This window comes from Hibiscus syriacus, unplaced genomic scaffold, assembly GCF_006381635.1.
Source record: "Hibiscus syriacus cultivar Baekdansim isolate YM2019G1 unplaced genomic scaffold, ASM638163v2 tig00110057_pilon, whole genome shotgun sequence".
NCBI classification, from domain to species: Eukaryota; Viridiplantae; Streptophyta; class Magnoliopsida; order Malvales; family Malvaceae; genus Hibiscus; species Hibiscus syriacus.
Genome location: NW_024062581.1, coordinates 1,697,840 through 1,719,445, shown reverse-complemented (window position 1 = coordinate 1,719,445; position 21,606 = coordinate 1,697,840). Strand labels below are relative to the sequence as shown.

At 37.3% G+C, this 21,606-nt stretch overlaps 1 protein-coding gene, 1 long non-coding RNA gene and 2 pseudogenes across 3 annotated transcripts; 1 reads left to right on the top strand and 3 right to left on the bottom strand.

Moving 5' to 3' along the window:
• The first annotated feature begins 2,815 nt into the window (after positions 1 to 2,815).
• On the top strand, positions 2,816 to 12,391 carry LOC120214327 (YTH domain-containing protein 1-like). The gene is given in 9 exon segments (XM_039212248.1): positions 2,816 to 3,401; positions 4,214 to 4,320; positions 4,322 to 4,414; positions 4,501 to 4,752; positions 4,845 to 4,921; positions 5,005 to 5,099; positions 5,283 to 5,329; positions 11,945 to 12,003; positions 12,079 to 12,391. Coding segments are annotated over 9 exon segments (882 nt in total). The 5' UTR covers positions 2,816 to 3,310; the 3' UTR covers positions 12,140 to 12,391.
• A 1,287-nt stretch (positions 12,392 to 13,678) lies between these two features.
• Positions 13,679 to 15,189, bottom strand: LOC120214294. Of its 2 annotated transcripts, none has more exons than XR_005524851.1 (3): positions 15,074 to 15,189; positions 14,670 to 14,723; positions 13,679 to 14,120 (listed from the first exon to the last, which is right to left on the bottom strand). It is a non-coding gene; the product is annotated as an uncharacterized LOC120214294 (long non-coding RNA). The 2 variants fall into 2 exon arrangements; XR_005524850.1 differs by having other exon boundaries at positions 14,085 to 14,108.
• A 418-nt stretch (positions 15,190 to 15,607) lies between these two features.
• On the bottom strand, positions 15,608 to 17,787 carry LOC120214271 (annotated as a pseudogene).
• Positions 17,788 to 18,114: 327 nt separating this feature from the next.
• LOC120214270 lies at positions 18,115 to 20,704 on the bottom strand (annotated as a pseudogene).
• Positions 20,705 to 21,606: the final 902 nt, after the last annotated feature.

The following is a 21,606-nucleotide window of genomic DNA, read 5'->3' as shown; positions in this document are numbered from 1 at the left end:
TTTTATGGTGAGTATTGATACCCCTTAAAGGAGTATCGATACTCGATGTCCAGTATCGATACTCAAAGGGTCAGTATTGATACTGAGACATTTTTGAAAACATCAAATCCAAATTTGGTATCGATACACATGGCAGTATCGATACCTAGGGTAGAGTATCGATAGTCTCATAGAAGTATCGATACCAATGTATTTTTCAAAATATCGAAGCTAATTTTGGTATCGATACTCAAGGGCTCGGTAACAATACTGTTGGTACAATATCGTACCCATGGTGATTTTTGGCAAATTTTGGTTCAATCGGTTTGGTTATTCGGGCTTGGGTGTTTTTGGTTCATTCAATCTTCAAGTATTTGATACAAGTGAAAACAATCAAGCTAACTAGCTCCTCACCTAGAAATCAAGCAAGTTAGGATGACATAAGATTTGTCTTTATATGATGCTCGGGAAACGATCAGGACACTCGAGTTACTCTAGCATTATGACGACCTTTCTTTGTTTGTGAATATCCATATATTGTTTGTTGGAATGCATCCGATACATGTAAATTTTGGGTCGTACCGATACGAATTTTGATGCACTTAAATTCCAAAATCGTACCTTATGCTCGACTAGGTTAGGAATGTGAGCTTTTAATACACGTAAATTATGGTCCTAACCCCGACCTCTTGAGTATCCGAGATAGAATAAAGGCTATAAGTTCTGATGCACGTAAATTTTGGTTCTTACCCTAAAACCATCACATTCTAGATAGGCTAGTGTGTGGTCCGAGATGCACGTAAATTCCTCCGACCACACTACTCGGCCTATCTCATGTTTGTTATGTACTTTTGCATGCTTATGATTTTGCACACTGACATGTTCATGTAATGGATGCATGTAGTATTGCATAGTTATTCTCGTGACACTAAGCTTGTGAGCTCAGTGCATGGAATGTGTTTCCGTACGCAGGTTAGTAGAGGGATCGTCAAGGAGCCTATCGCATTAGTACATTCCAGATCAGTCGTTGAAGAGTATGTCTTGAGTCCATTTTAGAGGGCATGTATTTTATATGGACCTTATACTTATTCGAGTCATAACTCTGTTTTGATTTTAAATTTAAGTGTTGTGTTTGTACGTATTTGGGAGACTCGTATTTTGTAAACTTTAATTCGATTCCACTTATGGTATAATGAATAATTTTGATAAACATAAATTGTTTTGAAAAAAAAAATTTGAGTTGACCATTTCAGTGGTTCTGTGTGGCATTGTGATCCATGGATCTTCGGATCAGACTAGATTAAGGTGTTACATATGGGAATCATAGAGAGAATTTGTCGATGAAGCAAGTTGTATACATTCAACAATAGAATGAACGACATTCATCTGTACCTATGCATTTTGGGATTACAGCTGCTAATCTTGATTTTGAAATATCTCTCTACCTCCGAAATTACGAAGCAAATAGGAAACCATATTTAACAACACTGGATATAGGGCCAAATGGGAATAAATGAAGGCCAAATACGCAAAGGGCAAGAAATCATCAGCATCATCTTCTTCTTCTTCTGGTTCTGCTTCTATTGAATATTTTACATCTCAAACGAGTTATGGTTTTTATCCTCCATATCATGCTTCAAAGGAGATCCTTCCAAATTAAGTTAGAGGTTCATGGGATACAATGCAATGGGCTTAACCATCTTCGACAGAACGTTTGGGTGAATGCGATCATATTATATATGATCAACGAGATAATGATTTTGGTGGGCAATTCGAGTCAATGACATCAATGATGTCGTTAAATATCTTAAATACTCCATCATCATCAGTCGAAGGTGGAAATCAAAGTGGAGTGATGTTTATTACACATTCTGTTGAAGAATAAGTAAAAGAAGATGAAGACGATCAAGGCAGACGACCCCGAAAAAATCGACGAGTTTCACGCCATTATTATTCAACCACTCCTATGCATCGTCAAAAATTAAGAAAATATATGTTATTTTTTTATTTTTTAGTGATTGTATTAGTTTAGAAAACTTTTATTATTAATTTTTTAATAAATTCGCTTGTAATAATTATTTTTAAAATATTTTTTAAAAGAAATTCGATTAAACTCATCACGTCGGTGTGACAAGTTCCAATGTATATATTTTTTAAATTTAAAAATCTATTTGTTGCCCAACAACTATAAACATCTACTTAATTTTAAATTCACTTCAAACTCGTCATGCAGACGTAAGTTCATTAATTTTTTAAAATTAATTTATTTTGAAAAATTATTCCTTAATTTTGAAAAAAAAATATTTTAAACAGAATCATAACCTCGACGTGATGAGTCTCCGAAGATATATTAAAATATTAGGCCTAATGGGCCAATTAATTACGTCGCCAGCTCTAATAGGCCAATTTTGCCCAATATCATGGTCTATGATAAATCTTGACACATGGCTAATGATACAGTACAATGGTGACCCATATCTAGCACCTGGGTCTAAACTGAATTGGGCCGGTTTGAATCTTTTTTACGCACATCACGCACGCACGATTGTTCTGTTTGTCCACCACCCATCTTCTCTGATTCTAAAGCTGCTGCTGCTGCTGGATCAGCAATCTCAAGTCCAGCCAATAGGATAAGGAAAATTTCAGAATACCCATACCCTCAGCGTGTAATTTGTAAGGTTCAGTTCCGAGAAACGAAAATTGAAAATAAATTAGGGTTCATTTACTACAAGCTAGGCCAAGAAACAAAGACTTAAGGCAATCACTTGGTAATTCTACTTCAACTCTCTCCTGTTTCGCTTTCTGTTTGGTTTTCCCTCTCAAACAGGTACTCGCTTTCACTTCTTTCTTTCCGCTCTGGTTTTTTTCGTTTTATTTCTGCATGGTTGCTGAGAAACAATGGTAGAAGGAATATGTGAGGAATTCCTTTACGCAATTAGTTTTTAATTGTTTTCTGAAACTTCCGTAACGTTGAAGGTTAATTTTACTACATCTTTTGTAATTAGTTTTTAATTTACTAACTCTCACTCTTTTGCAATTTGATTGAACTTCAAAGTTGTATCTCACTTTCCCAGAAGGTTACTTGAAGTAATAGTTCGTGTTTGGCATAGAAGAGTTATGTTTTCTTATACTTTTATTACTTTTTCCCTTCTACCTGAAATATATCTCCACTTACTTCTGCTGATGGTAGAGATTCTTGATACTAAGCACTGTTTATATTGAATAGGATTGCTAAACTTTACTTTTCCAACTACAGTTGAATTGTCCTGCTGCAGAGTCTGGCTCAAACTTTTTATATTCATGTGCATGGTAATTGGAGGTGAATAAGGACATGTCTTCTAATACTGCTAGAGAAAATGCATCTGTAGTTGATTCGTCAGTGACTGAATGGAAAAATGACTTGCGGAATTCAGATGATTTAGGTAAACTTGTGGTTCATGCTCTTCTTGTTTAACTCATCACCATATGTTTCTACCTTTGACTGCTGAGCAATTAGTCTTCCCATATATATATGCTTGCATCTTGGAACACGATTTCGGTTCTTTGGTTGTAAGCGTAGGAATTATCTTAAGGCAATACAAGAAGTTTGATGATCTCCCTCCCTCTTTTCTTTGCTCAGAACAAACATATGGCTCTTTGGGACACATAATTTTGAAGCCCTATTATGCTATTAATAAGAAATATCCATCTATAGTACACTTCATTGCAAGAAAAATAAAATAACTCTGGGTTTTCTGACATGGATAAACAACAAGAACAGTCGATGTTTATCAGGTTTGCAGACGTGTAAGTGTTGTAGCCATCTAAATGGATTACGGTAAAACTTGTTGTTCCGCCTTTATTTTCATCATTGATTGTATCATAGCTCTGTCATCATAATTTATTTTCTTGCATGTGAATCCATGAAAAGTGAACCTATTTTTTCCTTCATGGTTGTGTAAACTGTAAAGATAAGACTTTAAACAGGAAACAAGCAGGATAGCGGGATTGAAACTTGTTCACTTCTCTTTGTGATACGGTATTTAGGATATTATGCATTGTTAATGGAGTGAAATAATAGCTTTTTCTTGTTTTGGTAAATTTCTCCTGGTGGCGAAGCTTTGTTACAATCAGTATAGTTAATGGACACATTGTTGTGAGTTCTCATACTCTACAGAATCAGTAATACGGTAACTGCCTTTATGAATTTATATTTTCATGTTTTATTCATGAAGTGTCAATCTTGGCTTTGTAGAGAACGAGGATGGCTATCCCATTAGGTCACAAGAACTAGAGCATTCCAAGGTGGCGGACAAAAGGGGCAAATTGTGTAATACAAGATATTTCGTTATTAAGAGTTTGAAGTTTGAACCACCAAAATATTCAGCTATCAATTAAAAAAGGAATTTGGGCTACTCTGGTCATGAATGAGACAATTCTGGAAGAAGCTTTTCATGTAAAATCCCTCTTATTTTAATGATGTGCAATCATTTGTGTGTTTTTTTTACATGTTTTATACTGGATGGTTTTCATGTATTGCAGAATTCTGGCAGTGTTATTTTGATATTTAGTGTCAACATGAGTGGTTTCTTCCAAGGTTATGCCCAAATGATATCTTCTGTTGGATGGAGACGAGATAATGTTTGGAGACAAGGAAGTGGTAAAGGTAAACCTTGGGGCCGGAGTTTTAAGGTCAAATGGCTTTGCTTAAATCACCTGCCCTTCCAAAAGACTCTACACCTTAAGAACCCATTGAATGGCTACAAACCAGTCAAAATCAGCAGAGATTGCCAGGTTTCCCTTATATTAGATGGTATTGTTTGTTTGTTTTCTTAGATAAGCATCCCCCCTTTACACTAAGATTCCGATTCACATTTTCTTTGTAGGAATTACCTCAAGATATAGGCGAAGCTCTTTGTGAGCTACTTGATGTGAGTAATGATGTGGATGTTTCACTGAACAGGTATCTTCAAGTTATGGTTCTATTGAAATCAATTCGTGAACCTTGATGAATTTTATGAATTCATAGTGGAATGGTTTTAGCAGGGATGATCTAGCCTCGAAAAGGCCTTGCCTAGAATCTCCATATTCTTTAGGAGATGAAGATTATAATGTGCCTACGTTGCACATGTCTTGGGCTGGTACACCCATGCCTTATAATCCCTTTCTTTATTCACATACTTTGGCTACCAACTATTTTCCTACCACTGTGGGAACACCAAAAGTTGCAAGTATGAAAAATTCTGACGTCACCAGAAATCTTATCAATCTACAAGTAAATCATGATATGTCTACTCATTTTGGTGCTTGGGGTTTATCTGCAGAAAGCCCTCTTGCTAGTATATTGACTGAGGATTATTTCCTTGAAATGGTATAGGGAACCTGTCTATGCTTTATTTAATATTCTGTTTTGAGTTTAATTTTTATGCTTTTCTACTAAGTGGATACTTTCTTTGTGGTCGTATAAAATGCCCCTTTGAATAGCTATAAGTTCCTTCAAAGTCGGAGGTCCCGAACCAGAAGGCACCCGAAAAGAACCTAGGATTACACCAGAATGATCCCTCAAAAGACCTCCAAGAACTGATTTATTCCAATCACTGCTAATGGTTGCATCCACATTCAATTTAATGAAACCCATAGTGGGAGGTGACCAAGGGATTATAGAAGACTTTAAGAAATTATAGGTCGAATAAGAATCCCCTAATGAAGGATCAGAAATCAACGAGTCCATAGGAATAGAAATATCCTTATGCTTTGCTAAGAACCAAGAAGCAAGCCTAACTCTTGTTAAGAAGAATAACTCTGTCTGATCAAGCTTCCCCCCTTAAAAAACAATAGAATTTCTGGTTTTCCAAATGGTCCAAATAACAGCCCCCAGGAATGAAAGTCCATATTACATAATTAGATTTCAACTCGTCCCATGCTAGAAGAAATTTTTTTGCATCTGCAGGTAAAGCAGAACTGAACCTCCAGAATTTTAGGAATTTGTTCAATACAGACCACGACACCGAACAAGTAAAGAATAAATGTGAGGAAGTTTCTTCAACCATTCTACAAAGAGGGCATAAAACATCCTCAATACCTTGAACACCCCTTTTAACCAATTCGGATTTAACAGCTAATTTATGAAGCACAACTTGCCACACTAAAGTTTCAACTCTAGGGGGATCCAATCCTCTCCAGACAATATTATTCCAGAAATGAACAACTTCTGAACCTAATGCACATCTCTTGACACAAGAACTGTCTGTAAAAACGCCATCCCCACTGCCTTTCCAAATCAAACAATCACTGGAATCTTTAGACAGAGAAAAAGAATAAATTATGCTCACCAAATTACACCATTGTTCAAGCTCCCAATCATTTAAATTTCTTCTTGGACATCCCAAATCCAGCCTGATGAAAGAAATTCCCCAAACTCACAGAGTTTTCCATATTTATTAGTAGAAAGCGAAAACAGTCTAGGAAACAAAATCTGGAACGAATAATCAGCAGCCCAACTGTCCTGCCAAAATCAAACATGCTTACCATTCCCAACATGAAAAATGCACAAACTACGAAACTTAGAGCCAAAGGAGTCTTGTTTGTAATAGTTGTTAACCACTGTTCTCCATAACCAGGAAGATTTAGGTGGAACCTTGCTATCAAACAGTAACCTTGATGAATCAATGTTGTATTTGCTGCATATAAATTCCCTCCAAACATAACTTCTCTCGTTTGCAAACCTCCAAGACCATTTCCCTATCAGTGCTCTGTTCATACTAGACAGATTCCGAACTCCCAAGCCTCCCTCATTTTTCGGTCTGCAGACATCATCCCATTTAAACCAATGTATCTTCTTAATACCATTGCCCCCTCCCCATAAAAAAATTAGACATAATTGAATTGAGAGACTTAAGGATTAAAGCTGGAATCTTGAACATAGACAAATAATACGTAGGCAGTGAGGATAGAACCGATTTGATTAATACCAGTTTGCCTGCTAATGAAAGAGTAGCAGCCTTCCAACCTGCTAATTTAGAGTGAAAATTCTGTACCACTGGTTCCCAAATAACTGAAGAATTCTTAGTAGCACCTAGTAGGAGGCCTAGATAGTTAGATGGGAAGTTTCCAATTATACAACCAATAGAATCTGCCCATGTCTTAACCTCCTCTTCGGAAATATTAAGCCCGAACAATCTACTTTTCTTAAAGTTTAGTTGCAGACATGACATAACCTCAAATACCCTTAGCACCCTCTTCACATTCATAATTTGCGTCTTCGAGGCTCCACAAAAAATAATTAGGTCATCCGCAAACTGAAAGTGTGTAAGATTAAAGGACCATTCCTCCTTGCCAACAATCATACCAGAAAATAATCCCTCCGAAACAGCCTTTCGGATTAATAAATTCAACAATTCCCCAACTAGATTAAATAACAAAAGTGAGAGTGAACATCCTTGTCTAAGACCCTTGGCCATTGGAAACTCCTCGGATGGGACCCCATTTACTAACACTGAAATCGAAGCTGTAGAAACACATCTCTTGATCCACCTTATCCAAGTAGAACCGAAACCCATCTTTTCCATCACCTTGAACAAAATAGGTCAGTCTACCGTATCATAAGCTTTTTTAAAATCAACTTTAAACACACAACCCTTAAGCCCTTTCTTTCTCCAATAATCAATACCCTCGTTAGCAATGAGAGAGCAATCCAAAATTTGTCGTCCGGGTACAAAAGCAAATTGTGTCGGGCTGATTATATCTCCTATACAACTTCTAAGCCTCCTAGAAAGACACTTGGATAAAATCTTATAAACTCCTCCTACTAGACTTATAGGTCTATAATCATCAAGGCTCCCAATGTTAGATCCCTTAGGAATAAGGGTGATAAAAGTATGGTTAATGCCATGCTCCCAATCTTTCCCCACATAGAATCTGTGAAAAAACTGCATAATATTTCCCTTGAGAACAGTCCAAAACTTTTTAAAAAATCCCAAGTTCAATCCGTCAGGCCCCGAAGCTTTATTACTATCACAAGAATTTAGAGTCTCCCAAACCTCCTCGAAAAATTCCTTCTCTAAAAGAATGCTTTGTTCGGGGGAAATTCTAGGAAAAGCCAATCTAATTTCTTCAACGTCTAAAGTATTTCGATCATTGAAAATTTTGAAAAAAATGATCTTTTACAGTGGCCTTGATAACAACTGGATCATGAGTAATATTTCCATCAATTACTAAAGCATTCAACGCATTTCGTTTTCTTCTAACTGAAGCACAAGTATGAAAGAATCTTGTGTTTCGGTCCCCCCATCATTAATCCACTTCTTTCTAGACTTTTGACACCAAATCTGCTCCTCAATTCTCTGAAGTCTCCATAGTTCTGATTTACAAACCCTTATCTCATCAGCAATCCCTTGAACCGAAATATCATTCAACTGCTGGGCATCCTCCTCTAACTTTTGAATTTTCTTTTCTAAGTCTGAGATTGCAGCTCTCGGAAACTGGTTTTTCTTCCCTGCCCATTTTTTTATGGTTGCTTTGGAGTTCTTCAAAATACTAAGGATTCCAGCTTTTCTCCCAAGCGACTTACAATCTTTGATAGTATTTCTGACCATTTCCTTAAAACCATGTTCCTCCATCAAATAGTCTAAAAGGCTTTTTTCCCCAATCAACTCCATCTTGTAACAAAATAACATTGTGGTCTAAAATGGATTTAGGAAAAAGTGACTTGAGTTATCTCGGGAAAAGTAGCCAAAAACTGCCCATCCACCAAGAACCTATCCAATCTAACAAATGTTGGATCATCTTGGTTATTACACCAAGTGAACCTGCCCCCATTCAAAGGCATATCAATTAACCCTGAAGACTGAATAAACTGAGAGAAAATCCTCATTGAGAATCTGTTCTGAGCTCTACCCACCTTCTCATCCTCACACAAGTACACATTAAAATCCCCTCCAACACAAACCGGCAGATTCTGTCCATAAATAAATACACTAGGTTCTTCAAAAAAAATTTCTTTTTCTTCCTCCACTGAAGGCCCATAAACATTTATAAGAACACTTCTGAATTGATTCAATCTGAATTTCCCCACAACAGCAATGAATCTTCTGTTAATGCTGTGATTTTCCATCTCAAACACATTGTCATCCCAAAAACATAATAAACCCCCTGAAGAACCAATAGCTGGAGATTCGATAACACCCTGAAAAATATTCAACCCATTCCTTCTCAAAAATGACCTTTGTATCTTCTCTGCTTTAGTTTCTTGTAACCAAAGAAAAGGATATGTGCTAGAAACTAATCTATGAACTGCTTTCTGTTTTTCTGTTTTTCCCAAACCCCTTACATTCCATGAAATTATTGTTAATTTATCATTCATGAATAATAATGGAAGAATCTGACTTCCCTACTATGGCAACTCAATTGTCCATATTCAAGCCTTTCTCTAATTTAATTATTTTTTCCAGAAAAGCCTCCTTCCCTTATGTAAAGGAAACCCCCAAAATCTGACTAACTTGCCATGTAGCTAATGCTTCATCCAAAAGCTCCGAAAAACCTGAAGAAGCTGTAAGAATGTTAACATGTTCTAGAGCTTCTCTTACCAATAATCTTTTTGCCCTTCTCCTGCAAATACTAGAATTGGATTTGGACAAATGTGTATCTGCAACACAACCCTCTGGCTCTCCATCAAAACTTCTAACCCCAGCTTTTTCAACTAATTGTCTCCTCACTGCCTTGTAAATTAAACTCTGATGGTGTAGAAATCTGTTGAACTGACGTGCAGAACTGATCATTAACCTTCTTTGGATCTAGGCCATCCATTGTAACATTAGTTCCCTTTTGATTCTCCTCATGCCAATATTTCCTCTCCCTACATCTTCTATAAACTCTTCTGTAATTGGCCATTTTTCCTCCTCTCTAAAGGCTCACTTTTTGTAGATAACGAGCTTCTATGCACCACCATCGATCTACCTCTTAAGTGGCTCTCCAATAAATTTGAATTAGGAACTATCAGCGTAAAATTAGTTTTAGAAACCTCAACATCTTCACTGTCAGATGAAACTGAAATAAAGTTGGACCCCTTATATTGTTTTTTAACACTGCTAGACGTTGCATTTCCCCTGCTCTGCACCAATTTACCAAACTTGTTAATTGTATAAGCTGGCTCAGATGGAATTATCTTAGAAACCACCAACCTAGACAGCATATCATCATCGGATTGGGCCTCTAGCCCATAAACCGTATTATTTGAATTTTTGATACCAAGACCTGCAAAATCACCTACTTTGACATTCCCACCATTCTAAACTCCTGACAATCCTCTTTTAATGCCCTTACCATGTTTAGTAAATCTTGGAAAGTATAATTCCCCATCAGACTGTGCTGAGCCGAAAGAGACACCATCATCGATCCACAAGTTAACCTTCTGTCTGGATAACTCTGCTGATTTGACTGAGCTTTCCTCATATTCTGACTTCTCCCTATCATCACCTTCCTCAGACCTCAACTCACCAAACTGTTCCCCAGTTGCTCCGATCACCGGAGAAAATTTGAAATAAGGTTTTGAATTTTCATAGACCGATCCAATTTTGATATTGACTCTATACGATCTACCATAGGATCCAAGGGTAATGAATTCTGGAACATCGAAAGGACTTGCAACTCTCATAAAAATCCTCGCAGACGTGAGATCATCCCTGTTCTTAGTGGAATCATGGATTTCTACCATACTTCCCCATCTCCCTGCAACTCGTTCCAAAAAAGATTCATTCCAGCATAACAGAAAAACTCCAAATAACTCAACCTGGCAAAAAGCCATTGGAACTCCTCCATTCACTAAAAGAGCCAATCTATCAAACGAGGAGCCTATTTCATCTTTCTTCTTTGTCCATGCTTTCATCATCTCTTCATGAGATTTGAATATGATAGCACAGGAGTTCCAGACATAACCCCAACCAACGATCTGTACTTCATAACCATTATCAATGAAAGCCTCCTGAACTGACTTAAAATCAAAAGAAATCTTAATAATCCCCGTTAAAGATCTTTTAACCCAACTCGAAATCTCAGAAGGAATATGCATTTCCAGAACATTCTTCCTTGCCTTCTCCCTGTAACTCCCATCAGAGTATAACTCCCTATACCCCAATGCATTGTTCCTCGTATCATTGGTCAGTAAAGCATCTTTGTACGTTCTATCATCCCTAACACTCCTGCTGAAGAAATCTGCATCTTTCGACTTTGAAGGTCCTGCTGTAGACGAATCTGGAGACATCTTAACTGGACTACTCTTTACGTCTTTTCATGGACGAACATCAGTGTATTTTGCCACTCCAACTTTAATCCTTCTACCATCTATCAGTGACCCATTTAACATATCGATTGCCCTCTTCAAACCAGATTCCCTCTCAAACTAAACAAATGCGAAAGTGGAAAATCTATATTTTGGATTCCTAGTTTCTTTTGGGATGAAAACTCTCTCCACAATTCCCTGAGACGAAAATATGTCCCTTAGCTCATGTCGAGAAACTCTCCTGCTAAGATTATCAACAAAAGGCTTCCAGACCTCGCCGGATTTTATTTTCCCTTTCAACTTTTCTCTCTCCCATTCTCTCACACAATTCCTACCACGGGCTAATAGCATCTGTCAAGTTGCCTGGGGTCCTATTTTGGACTGTTTGATTGACTGTATTAGTGTTACGAAACACTAGCGGTAGACAACTATCTCAACTCGTGTATGCAAGGAAGTAAATGTGCTCTCTTTAGATTTTCTTTCGTACAGGGTCTGGACTTCGTCCTGTACCCTTTATTGCCCTAGGAGCAGCAAAAGAATTCTGAAGGAACTTGTAAAATCAGATGAACTCAAGTTTTATTGGCCCCACAGTTGGGTGTTGGTACTTTTGATTTGTTATATACACCATAGCGTGGTCTTGTATTGTTGCACAATAACAGTGACGTGTATACAGAACCTAATGTTTTTAATACAGTAGTGTGTTGTTGGCAGGTGACGACACCATCTCAGATGGTACAAGAGGCGACAAGTGGAAAGCATGGAGATTATTCGTGAGTTATACAAATTTAGTACTGAATATTTCAATTTGATTATTTGCATTTGTACTCAGCTTGATGCATTTGCAGAAACTCGGGTTTGGCAATTGGCCGTGGCCGTTCTCGCAAGAGGAAGCATAACTCACCCTAGGGTTTTTTTTTCCAGCTCCACTTCAGGAGGTGCATGGTTTTTCTTCTTTTGTACATTTGCATATGATGGAGCTCAAGATTACCTCAAGGTGGTTATTTAATGCAAGTAAAAATTGTTCTTCGATTGATACTTAAGATGCGATTTAGTCTCATAATTTTGTCATGTTGTACCCAGTTAGGGTGCGTTTAGTTCACGGAATGTAAGATTACCAGAGAATAGAATTACTGAGAATGTAAGATTACAATGTTTGGTTGATTTGGCAGAAATGTAAGATTACAGTGTTTGGTTGAAGGAATAAAAGATTACTGGAATGTATATTTTACCAAATTGTCATTGTTCTATATTTTTTAACAAATGAAATTCTAAATATTTAAATAAAAATTATTTATATAAAAATTCTATTTGTTGATAATATATTACTTGAGTATTTAAATATATCATGTATTATTTTAATTTTAATTAATATTAAATTTTACATAATTTATGTAAAAATATATTAAAATTTTAAATCAATATTTAACTAAATGTTTACATTGTGGAAATTAGTTTCGGTTCATATGTGACGCATTCACTGTGAGGTTTATTGTATTTTTCAATCGACAATGTTTACATTCTTCTATATAAAATAATTTATCATAGATATTCATAATAATAAAAAATTGTAAATTATTTTTGTTATCTAAAATATAATATTTATTATATCTTCTATATACAATAATTTATTTATTTATCTTTTATATTTATATTTAATTCTGCATATTTTATCATTATTATTTATCTCATAAATTTATATTACGATTTTTCCTGCAAAATCAAATCTTTTGCAAGCAAATAAGGAGGCATTTCACCCTCCATTGCAAATCTCAAAGTTGTGGAACCCACAATCGAATATGCAACAGAATATACCACTAAATTAATCGTAATTTTGTAAGTGTCAGCCTTCAACTCATACAAGTCATGAATATCCATTTGCAAAAGAAAATGCCAAGATGGTCTACCAGATTAAACTATATGCCAAGATGGTCTACCAGATTAAACTATATGCCTAGAGCACCGGATAACAAGGATAAAACTATTCATCAAATAGCTACAACTTCGTCGAAAATCCTTCAATGAATTTGGATAACAGAGTGGACCACCTTAAATTCTCATTCGAAAAAGAACATCTATAATTCTATGGTGGGCATAACGCTATTACGCTACAAACCTAAGGTAGCCAAATACAAGTACGAAACCAAATGAAAAATCAAAATGCACCAAAAACAAACGCACACACATTTTTTAATAAAGTAAAACATCAAAGAATAATTAACACGCCTTTAGCATAAGCTTCCCGGTGCCTAATACAAAGCCTGCATCTGTATGTCCAATTCCTATAGCAAAATGACCGAATGCTCCGACAGTGCAGGTGTGAGAATCCCTCCCTAGTAAAACCTGAAGGCAGAGATAAAAGATAACTTAAATGAAAGGAACAAATGAAGCTAGAAACAAATGATCAGGTGAATCATTTGTTATTCTGAATCAATTGTCATTCTTTTAACTATCAAGAAGCCTCAAATTACAAGCTACCAAAGCTATGAAAGGAAAAGTGATAACAGTTATTACCAATCGTTCTCTTTCAGAAGGCTTCCCTGCAAAATAACTGGCTTTAATTCTCTTTGATTACTACATCCGAACCTTTCCATTTGCCATGATAAACTGCCCCATATGTTCCAGAGCTACCAAAGTTATGAGTGGATCAATTTCATGCAATTTTGTCTTCAGTTCAGTAAGTACAGATTTATAATCATCGGTGGTTGACTGCATCATCCCTATTGCCTTCTCAATTTCTCGGACAAACTTGTTTATAACTTCCTGGGTTTTAGAGCAAGACAGTTTTTGCTTCTTTACAACACGATTAACTGCATCTTTCAGGCTATTCATCTCTATTTTCAGTTCCATTCAATGTTTCAATTGTATAAGAATATTGCTACAACAGCACCTGGTCAAACCATTCAATTCAAAGCATTGAATTCAGAACCAATTTGCTTACAACAAGCTTACAATCCATTCAATTCAGAACTTCGTGTGAAACATTAGATCTGCTTTAAAAAATCAAAGAATTTCTAAGGGGAAAAACATGATCATCCCCTCAGATGCCAACTTCGTTGCTTTGGAACTGATATCGGCCTAAGCTGAATCAGCATCTATGGTTAGAAATGAAAGAAGTTGAAGGAAAAAGAGGATGCATATTAATCTTGAGTCTCAGATAAACAAATTAATATCCAATTAACAAAATTATCTTTTTTCAATGAGTTCAAAGCATTTTTCTGTATATAGAAATCCTAATGAACCTAATTTCATAATAAAAATAAAATTTTTAAGTAAATATCGGCAATCGGTTTCAAAGTGACATTACAGTATTAGTCACTCAACGAAATGAAAACTCTTCTAAGATCCAACTAAACAATAATGGCTGCGAAAACTATGAAATAAATGAAACATAATAAACAGGAAAAAGAAGAAAAAAAGAGTAGTAAGAAGTATGAACCTCAAATTACAAATCTTAAGTTTCGGCTCGTAAAGTAAGACTTGGAAACGATTCCTGCACACAAAATGAATAATCAAATTCAGTGTTCAAAACAATCTAAAATCTACAACATAGATTCATTCAATGCAAAATTCATAGAGATAATTTCAACTTTAGAGTATGAGATCAAAGAACTAAATCAACAATTTAATCAAAAAGAAGAAAAAATAAAAAATATCAAATCATTTACAGAAAAATAAAAAACAACAATTTCATAATGATTTCGTATACATATACGAGATTGAATAAAAATGAAAGGGAAAAAAGGAAGACACAAAAAGTAAGGAGAAATAAAATATTTTTATTAGATGATAAAATGATAAATGAAATTTTAATAAAGGAAAAAAATGAAATGGGAAACATACGAATTTGCGGAGGAGGGAGTCAGTGAGGGGAAACCATGGTGATAAGCAAACGCTACGTGAGGAGGAGGAAGAAGAAGGGGATGAATCCCGATAGCCAGAACGAAGTGGGAAGAAGTTTATTTTAGACGACAGGAATAATGAAATACCTAAGGAGATGGGGGATAGATATTACCGGGAAAACAGGGGGAAAATCACTGTTGGTATTAATTCATTCCTTGCATTTGGTAATGTGGCCATCCAAACGTGGTTATATTTTTCCAGGAAAAAACATTCCTCCCAAAAATGAATTATATCGTGAATCAAACGGGGCCTTATGTAGTTATTCTATGAACTGATTGTAGAATTTTTTACAAGAGACAGATTGCAAACTTGTACATAAATCAACGGCAATACATGCCCCAACTCCTTTAACATCTACTCTCTCTCTCATGCACCAAAATTGCATCTTTTGATTAGTTGTGATAAAAAATTATCTTATATACAAGTTGTGTAAACTTTACACAACCGTACTGCGATTGGACTTCTAACAGGTATTTAGCAGAAACCCATTTGATACCCTTGAGCGTATTCACCAGTTTTATAGGTTGAAACAAGTGGAGTAAATGTTATTGAGTAGGTTGCCTTCTGGTTTAGCTCTGAGAAGTATAGTGTGGAAGGCTCCACAATCACATCAACCCCTTTCGGAGCTATAACCTTAATTTCATGTTGTGAGTTTGCCACTCCAACATTTGTCACTGTCCTCGTGTATGTCTGAGATGGTCCCATTTTGATAGAAAATGATGGATAGTTTAGCTTTCCTTCCGGTATGCTAGGTTCTTCTGAGCACTTGACTGATCTATGAGCAATTATACCAACTTGTAGCCCAAACAACAAAGATATGGAATATAGTCATCGGGTTGGATATCGTAGATGAATCCTGGGTTATCTGCCCTAGATGGATTAACATGGCCGGCACCGGTAGCAAAGACATGTGCAGGCTGCAATGTTTCATCAACAATGGGTTTGCCTGCAATATTGAATAGGTCAGTAGAAGTCATCATAGCAGATTTAATGGCAGCTGGTAACCAGTTAGGATGAGATCTCTTGAGCAAGGCTGCAATGCCACTTAGATGAGGGCATGACTTTGATGTTCCAGACATGAATTTGAAAGTGGATTTTGAGTTCATGTTATTGTCAAGAGGAAATGACCATGCTGCTAGCATATTCATGCCTGGACTGATAATGTTCGGTTTCAAAATTCCAGGGCTTGCCAGGCTAGGGCCTCTTGACGAAAAGGAAGAAACAGATGGAGCTGTCGGGTCTCCTAAGACGGTTCCTCTAAAGAAGATTGTCTCTGTAGGTGCTATTGTTGAATTTATGTAAGCTTTTATCTTCAGACCAGCAGCATAGCTTACGTGGGTTGCTGGAAGAACATGAATATAAGGTGAAAGACTGAAGGCATCAGCTTGTTGATTCATGAGAATCATGGCAGCACCACCAGCAATTTTCACTTCCTGTCCTTTAGCAACTCTTGCTATTCCACGTCCTCTTTCACATAAAACCACCTTGCCTTTGACATCTATATCTTTCAGTGTCCCCTCACCAAAGAATGCCGACTCTTGTTTGCCATTTATGCTGGCATAAATAAGTGGTTACTGCTTGGAAGGGAAGTTGTTGGGTTGGAAATCGGATTCTCCATCAAATTCTTCTCCATTTCCTAGCTTTGCCGTGGCTACAACTTTTCTATCCATGGTGCTTGCTCCAACTGTGAGAAGCCATGGGGCTTCATTTGATAATGTGGTGTTGGAAGGGCCGGAATTTCCAGCTGGGCAACTAACAAATATCCCCTTCTGCATTTCTGCAAATCTGCCTACAGCTATGCTGTCCTGGAAAAAGGAACAACTTCTTCACCAAGAGAGATTGAAAGCACATCGACACCTTCCTCAATAGCAGCATCTAGTTCGTTGCTCTCTGCACAGTCTGCTCCAAAACATACTTTATAAATTGCCAGATGAGCAAGTGGTGCCATCCCAACAGCCTTACCCTTGGCATTTCCCAGCACTTCAGCGTAATTTACGAAATGACCTGCAGCTGTGCCGGCTGTATGAGTCCCATGTCCATCTTCATCAATAGGAGGTTCAACCCCGTTTCCCCTTGTCAGATTTCCATCAATATTGAAGGACGTTGCACCAATTATCTTGTTATTACAGGCTGCAAATTCACATCTTCCTTTTCAGTTTGCCGGTGGAGGTGGCACTCCTTCATCACTGAATGAAGGATGGTCAAGCAAAACTCCACCATCCAGTACGCCAATTATCACACCTTTACCAAAGTTCGATTCTTTCCATATTCCTAATTCCTGCTGCAGCCCCAAAAAGCGGGGTGTATGCGTTGTCTGTTTACTGTAGTATCCATTGAGGAAGTGCTGAGATGAATCCCATTTTTGTTCTCATGGCTTGTACTTCCTCGGCGGTCATTCTAGCTGCAAAGCCTCTGATGACTGTTTTGTACAAATAAACCGTACTTGGCTGCGTATCTGAGCTTGCAGTACTCACTGGCAGAGAAGATTTTTGCCAGCTTTCTACATCCAGGCTTTCTGATTGTCCACGAACTCCAACATCAGGCTGCTCAACTCGGACAATGTAAGTCTGAGACTTGTTATTTTCATTTCCATGAACAATCAGAGAATGAAAGTTGAACAGGAAAATGAAACATAGGAAGTGAATCGTATCCATCTTTGATGGAAAATGACTTGATATATTTGTTTTTACCAAATCTACTAATTGATGGTTATGTTTATACACTCTGTTGACCTATACATAGCAAGCATGATTTTAGATTTGATATAAACATGTAAAGAGAGTTAGTTCGGAGTAACATATAACTCCTAATAAACAAACAAGAAAAAGGGGACATCAACAATTCTCCTTAACTACAAAGTACTGTTCTTTCAACAAACCTTGATCAATATTCTAACACTATCGACCCTTCACAAACTACGATTCTCCATTCAAATCAGAAGAAATGAATCGTTATCACCTGGCATAGTCATCTTTGTTTCATCAAGAAATCTGTATTGTAACTATCGATGGCACCTCCATCTGTGCAGAGATTATAAGCAGAACTGCAATTGTCTTTGTCAAATCCATCGTGTCTTGACTGTAATGGTCTATCCAGTTCATTGAATATATAATCTCAAATTCGAGTATAACTTTAATCCTTTCACAGATACTGTTTTCCAGTGGATCACAATCTGTCAAAAGCACTCTTGCCTTAAAATCTCTCTTCTTCAAACCGCAACAGCGACCAAGAATCTTTTAAAAAACTTGAAACACTAAAAAGTATGAATGGGTGAAAGCAACGATGCTCAAATCTCAATCAATCGGGTGTTTCACTTATATCATTTATTGAAGAAAAACAGAGAGACGAATGTAAATCAGGGAATACTTTACAGTAGTACTGTCAAGTTTTCGTATGAAAAGTTGGCCTTGCATGGGGTTGCTTCAGTTTTACGTTGCTGCAAAGCGCAAGCTGTTCCAACTATTTTCTCATTTTAATTGGGCAACAATGGGGCTTGTAACCTCTTGTTGAACAGAAACCCACTTGATAAGTCCTTGGGAAAATAGCAGGCCGTTGGTGTTGTTTTGCCTGGCTTCTAAACGTAACCGAGTAACTTTGCTTCTGGTTCACCGCTGTAAAACCAATCTTTCCAGGTCTTACACTTGCATCCACCCCTGTTGGCGCAAAGATTTGGTAGGTGTAAGTTGAGCTTGCGGGGCCAACATTTGTTACCGTTCTCTTGTATGTCTGAGAACTAGCAGATAATGTTATTGAAAATGAAGAATAGTTAATAGTTTTACTCAGCTTCAGCTATTTTTGATTCATTGGAGCAGTTCACTGTTCGTTGAACAATGGTTCCGACCTCATCGTGGGTGTAATTCAGGCCACATAAGTAAGGGATGTAATCATCTGGTTGAATATCGTAGATGAGGCCGGGGTCGTTCGCTTTCGATGGGTATAACATGACCTGCACCAGTGGCGAAGATGTCAGCGGTAATGTTTCTTTGGTCAACAATGGGGTTCCCTCCGAGGTTAACCAAGCTAGCTGTTGTCAGATTTGATACCCGCTTGAGACCATTCTGGATGGGAGCCTTTAGCTGCAATTCCACTGAGGTGTGGGCAGGACATTTAAGTGCCAGAAATCATGTTAAATGTTGAGTTCGTATTTGTTTTGTTTTTCACTGAAACTGGCCATGCAGCCTCACACCAGGGCTAATGATATCTGGTTTCAAGATCCCTGAGCTTTGCATATTTGGGCCTCTTGAGGAGAGAGAAGTGACTTCAGGAGCCGATAGCTTTCCGAGTACGGTACCTTTGAAGACGATTGTAGCAGTTGGGTTCGTTGTTGAGTTTATGTACTGTTGGATGCTCAAACCCGCTTGGTAACTCACATGGGTTGCTGGAAGTACGTGAGGATCGGCTATGGTACTGAAGCCATTAAGTTCATTTTTCATGAGAATCATGGCAGCGCCACCATTGTTTTTCACTTCTTGGCTTTTGTCAATTCTTCCTACATCACCACCTCGTTCACACAAAACCATTTTTCCTTTGATATCAACATCTTTCAATGATCCAGGGGCGCAAAATGTCGACTATGCCTTACCATTTGCCCCTGAAAGCACAAGAGGCAGTAACGTTGAAGGGAAATCAATAGGCTGGGGATTCTCCATCGAAAGTTAAACCATTCCCTAGCTTCGCTACCGTAGCTATGCTCCTATCGATGGTGCTTGCTCCAACTTTAAGAATCCACGGAGCCTCATTTGATAAGGAACCATAGGAAGGACCGTCGTTTCCAGCAGAACAGTTCACAAATATACCCTTCTGAATAGCTGTAAATGCTACCACTGCAATTGACTCCATATAGAAAGAAACTGAACCACCACCTAACGAGAGTGAGAGAACATCCACTCCATCCTCAACAGCAGCGTCCATTGCAGCCAATATTGCACTTTCAGAACAATCTGCTCCACATACTTTGTACATTGCCAAGTGAGCTAAAGGTGCCATGCCATCAGCTGTGCCATTAGCATTGCCAAAAACATTTGCACCATTCACAAAATTTCCACAGGCTGTGCTTGATGTCAGAGTGCCATGACCATCCTGATCAGCCGGATTCCCTATCACCTTCAACAAAACTTTTTGCACCAATCAGCTTTTTATTGTATCCCCCTTCAAATTCACATTTCCCCTTCCATCTCGCAGGCGGCGGAGGCATTCCTTCGTCGCTGAACGAAGGGGGACCTGGGGTTACTCCAGTGTCTAAAACCCCAATTATGACTCCCTTGCCATAGCTTGACTGGTTCCAAAATCCAAGGTTCTGTCGCAACCCCAGAAAATCAGGATTGTGTGTTGTTTGTAAAAAGTACACATTTTCAGTCCTAACAGATATGATCCCATCCTTTCTTTTCATTGCTTCTGCTTCCTCAGCTGTTAGCTTTGCAGAAAATCCTGTCACCACATGTTGATACGAATGAATCATCCGTGTTTGCCGATGGAGACGGTGTCAGGAAGGAATGATTTATACCAACCATCCAAGTCCATTGCTTGTACAAACACTCCCTCCAGTTTCCTAAGAGAGGCTGCTTTTCCCATTTTCTTTGCTCATGGACATAATTCCCACTTCATCAGCAACTGTTAAAGGAACAATAAACACGAAAACAAGAGTAAATAAACAAATGGCATCCATTATTTGCAGCTGCTTAGCACTTGTCTTCATATTGGTTAAAGGAATGGAGAATAATGTTCTGAATAACTGTATACTACTCTCTCAACGCTTGTCCTTATATAGATAGTTCCTCCACGGGTACTTGGTATTTCCCGCTGCTGTATCCAGTAGAAAACAAAGTATTGATGCAGCTTATGCGTGACATATATATATGTTTGTAACTTTGGGAACTGCTCCAGAAAATTCATCTGCTATTTTCTTCTGGTTTTACTTGATTATTTATTACCGAAACATGCACATTTATATGTGTTTTAAGTCATTTCTTGTTAAGTTGGTACAAAATATATGAAAAATTCACGGACAGAAGAGATAAATTTATTATAATATCGAATGTTATTACTGTAACATAATCTTCAAGACATTGACTTCAGACAAGAAGCATGATGACAATGTCTGAGGAGTTAATTTCGATAAATATTGCATTTTCTGGGATGAATATGATCTGCATGTAGATAATCGTCAAATATTAGGATAAAGTTGATGCTTCTGGGATGCAAGCGAGGATCACGAAATTTTTTTCTAAAGTTTTGCAGAACCAAGTAGCAATGAAACAAGACATCAAGAATTCTTTTGATTTTCTTTTTCTTTTTTCAGCTTCTTGCTTGATTATTGCAAATAGAAACAGTACATACATATAGAAAATATTACACTCTAAATCTCTAATACATAGAAATCATATATATAATATGAAGTAAGGGACAGAAGTTTATAATTGAATTATTTTTAAAAAAATCTATAATTTTTATATGTGAATAGATTCGGTGTTTAA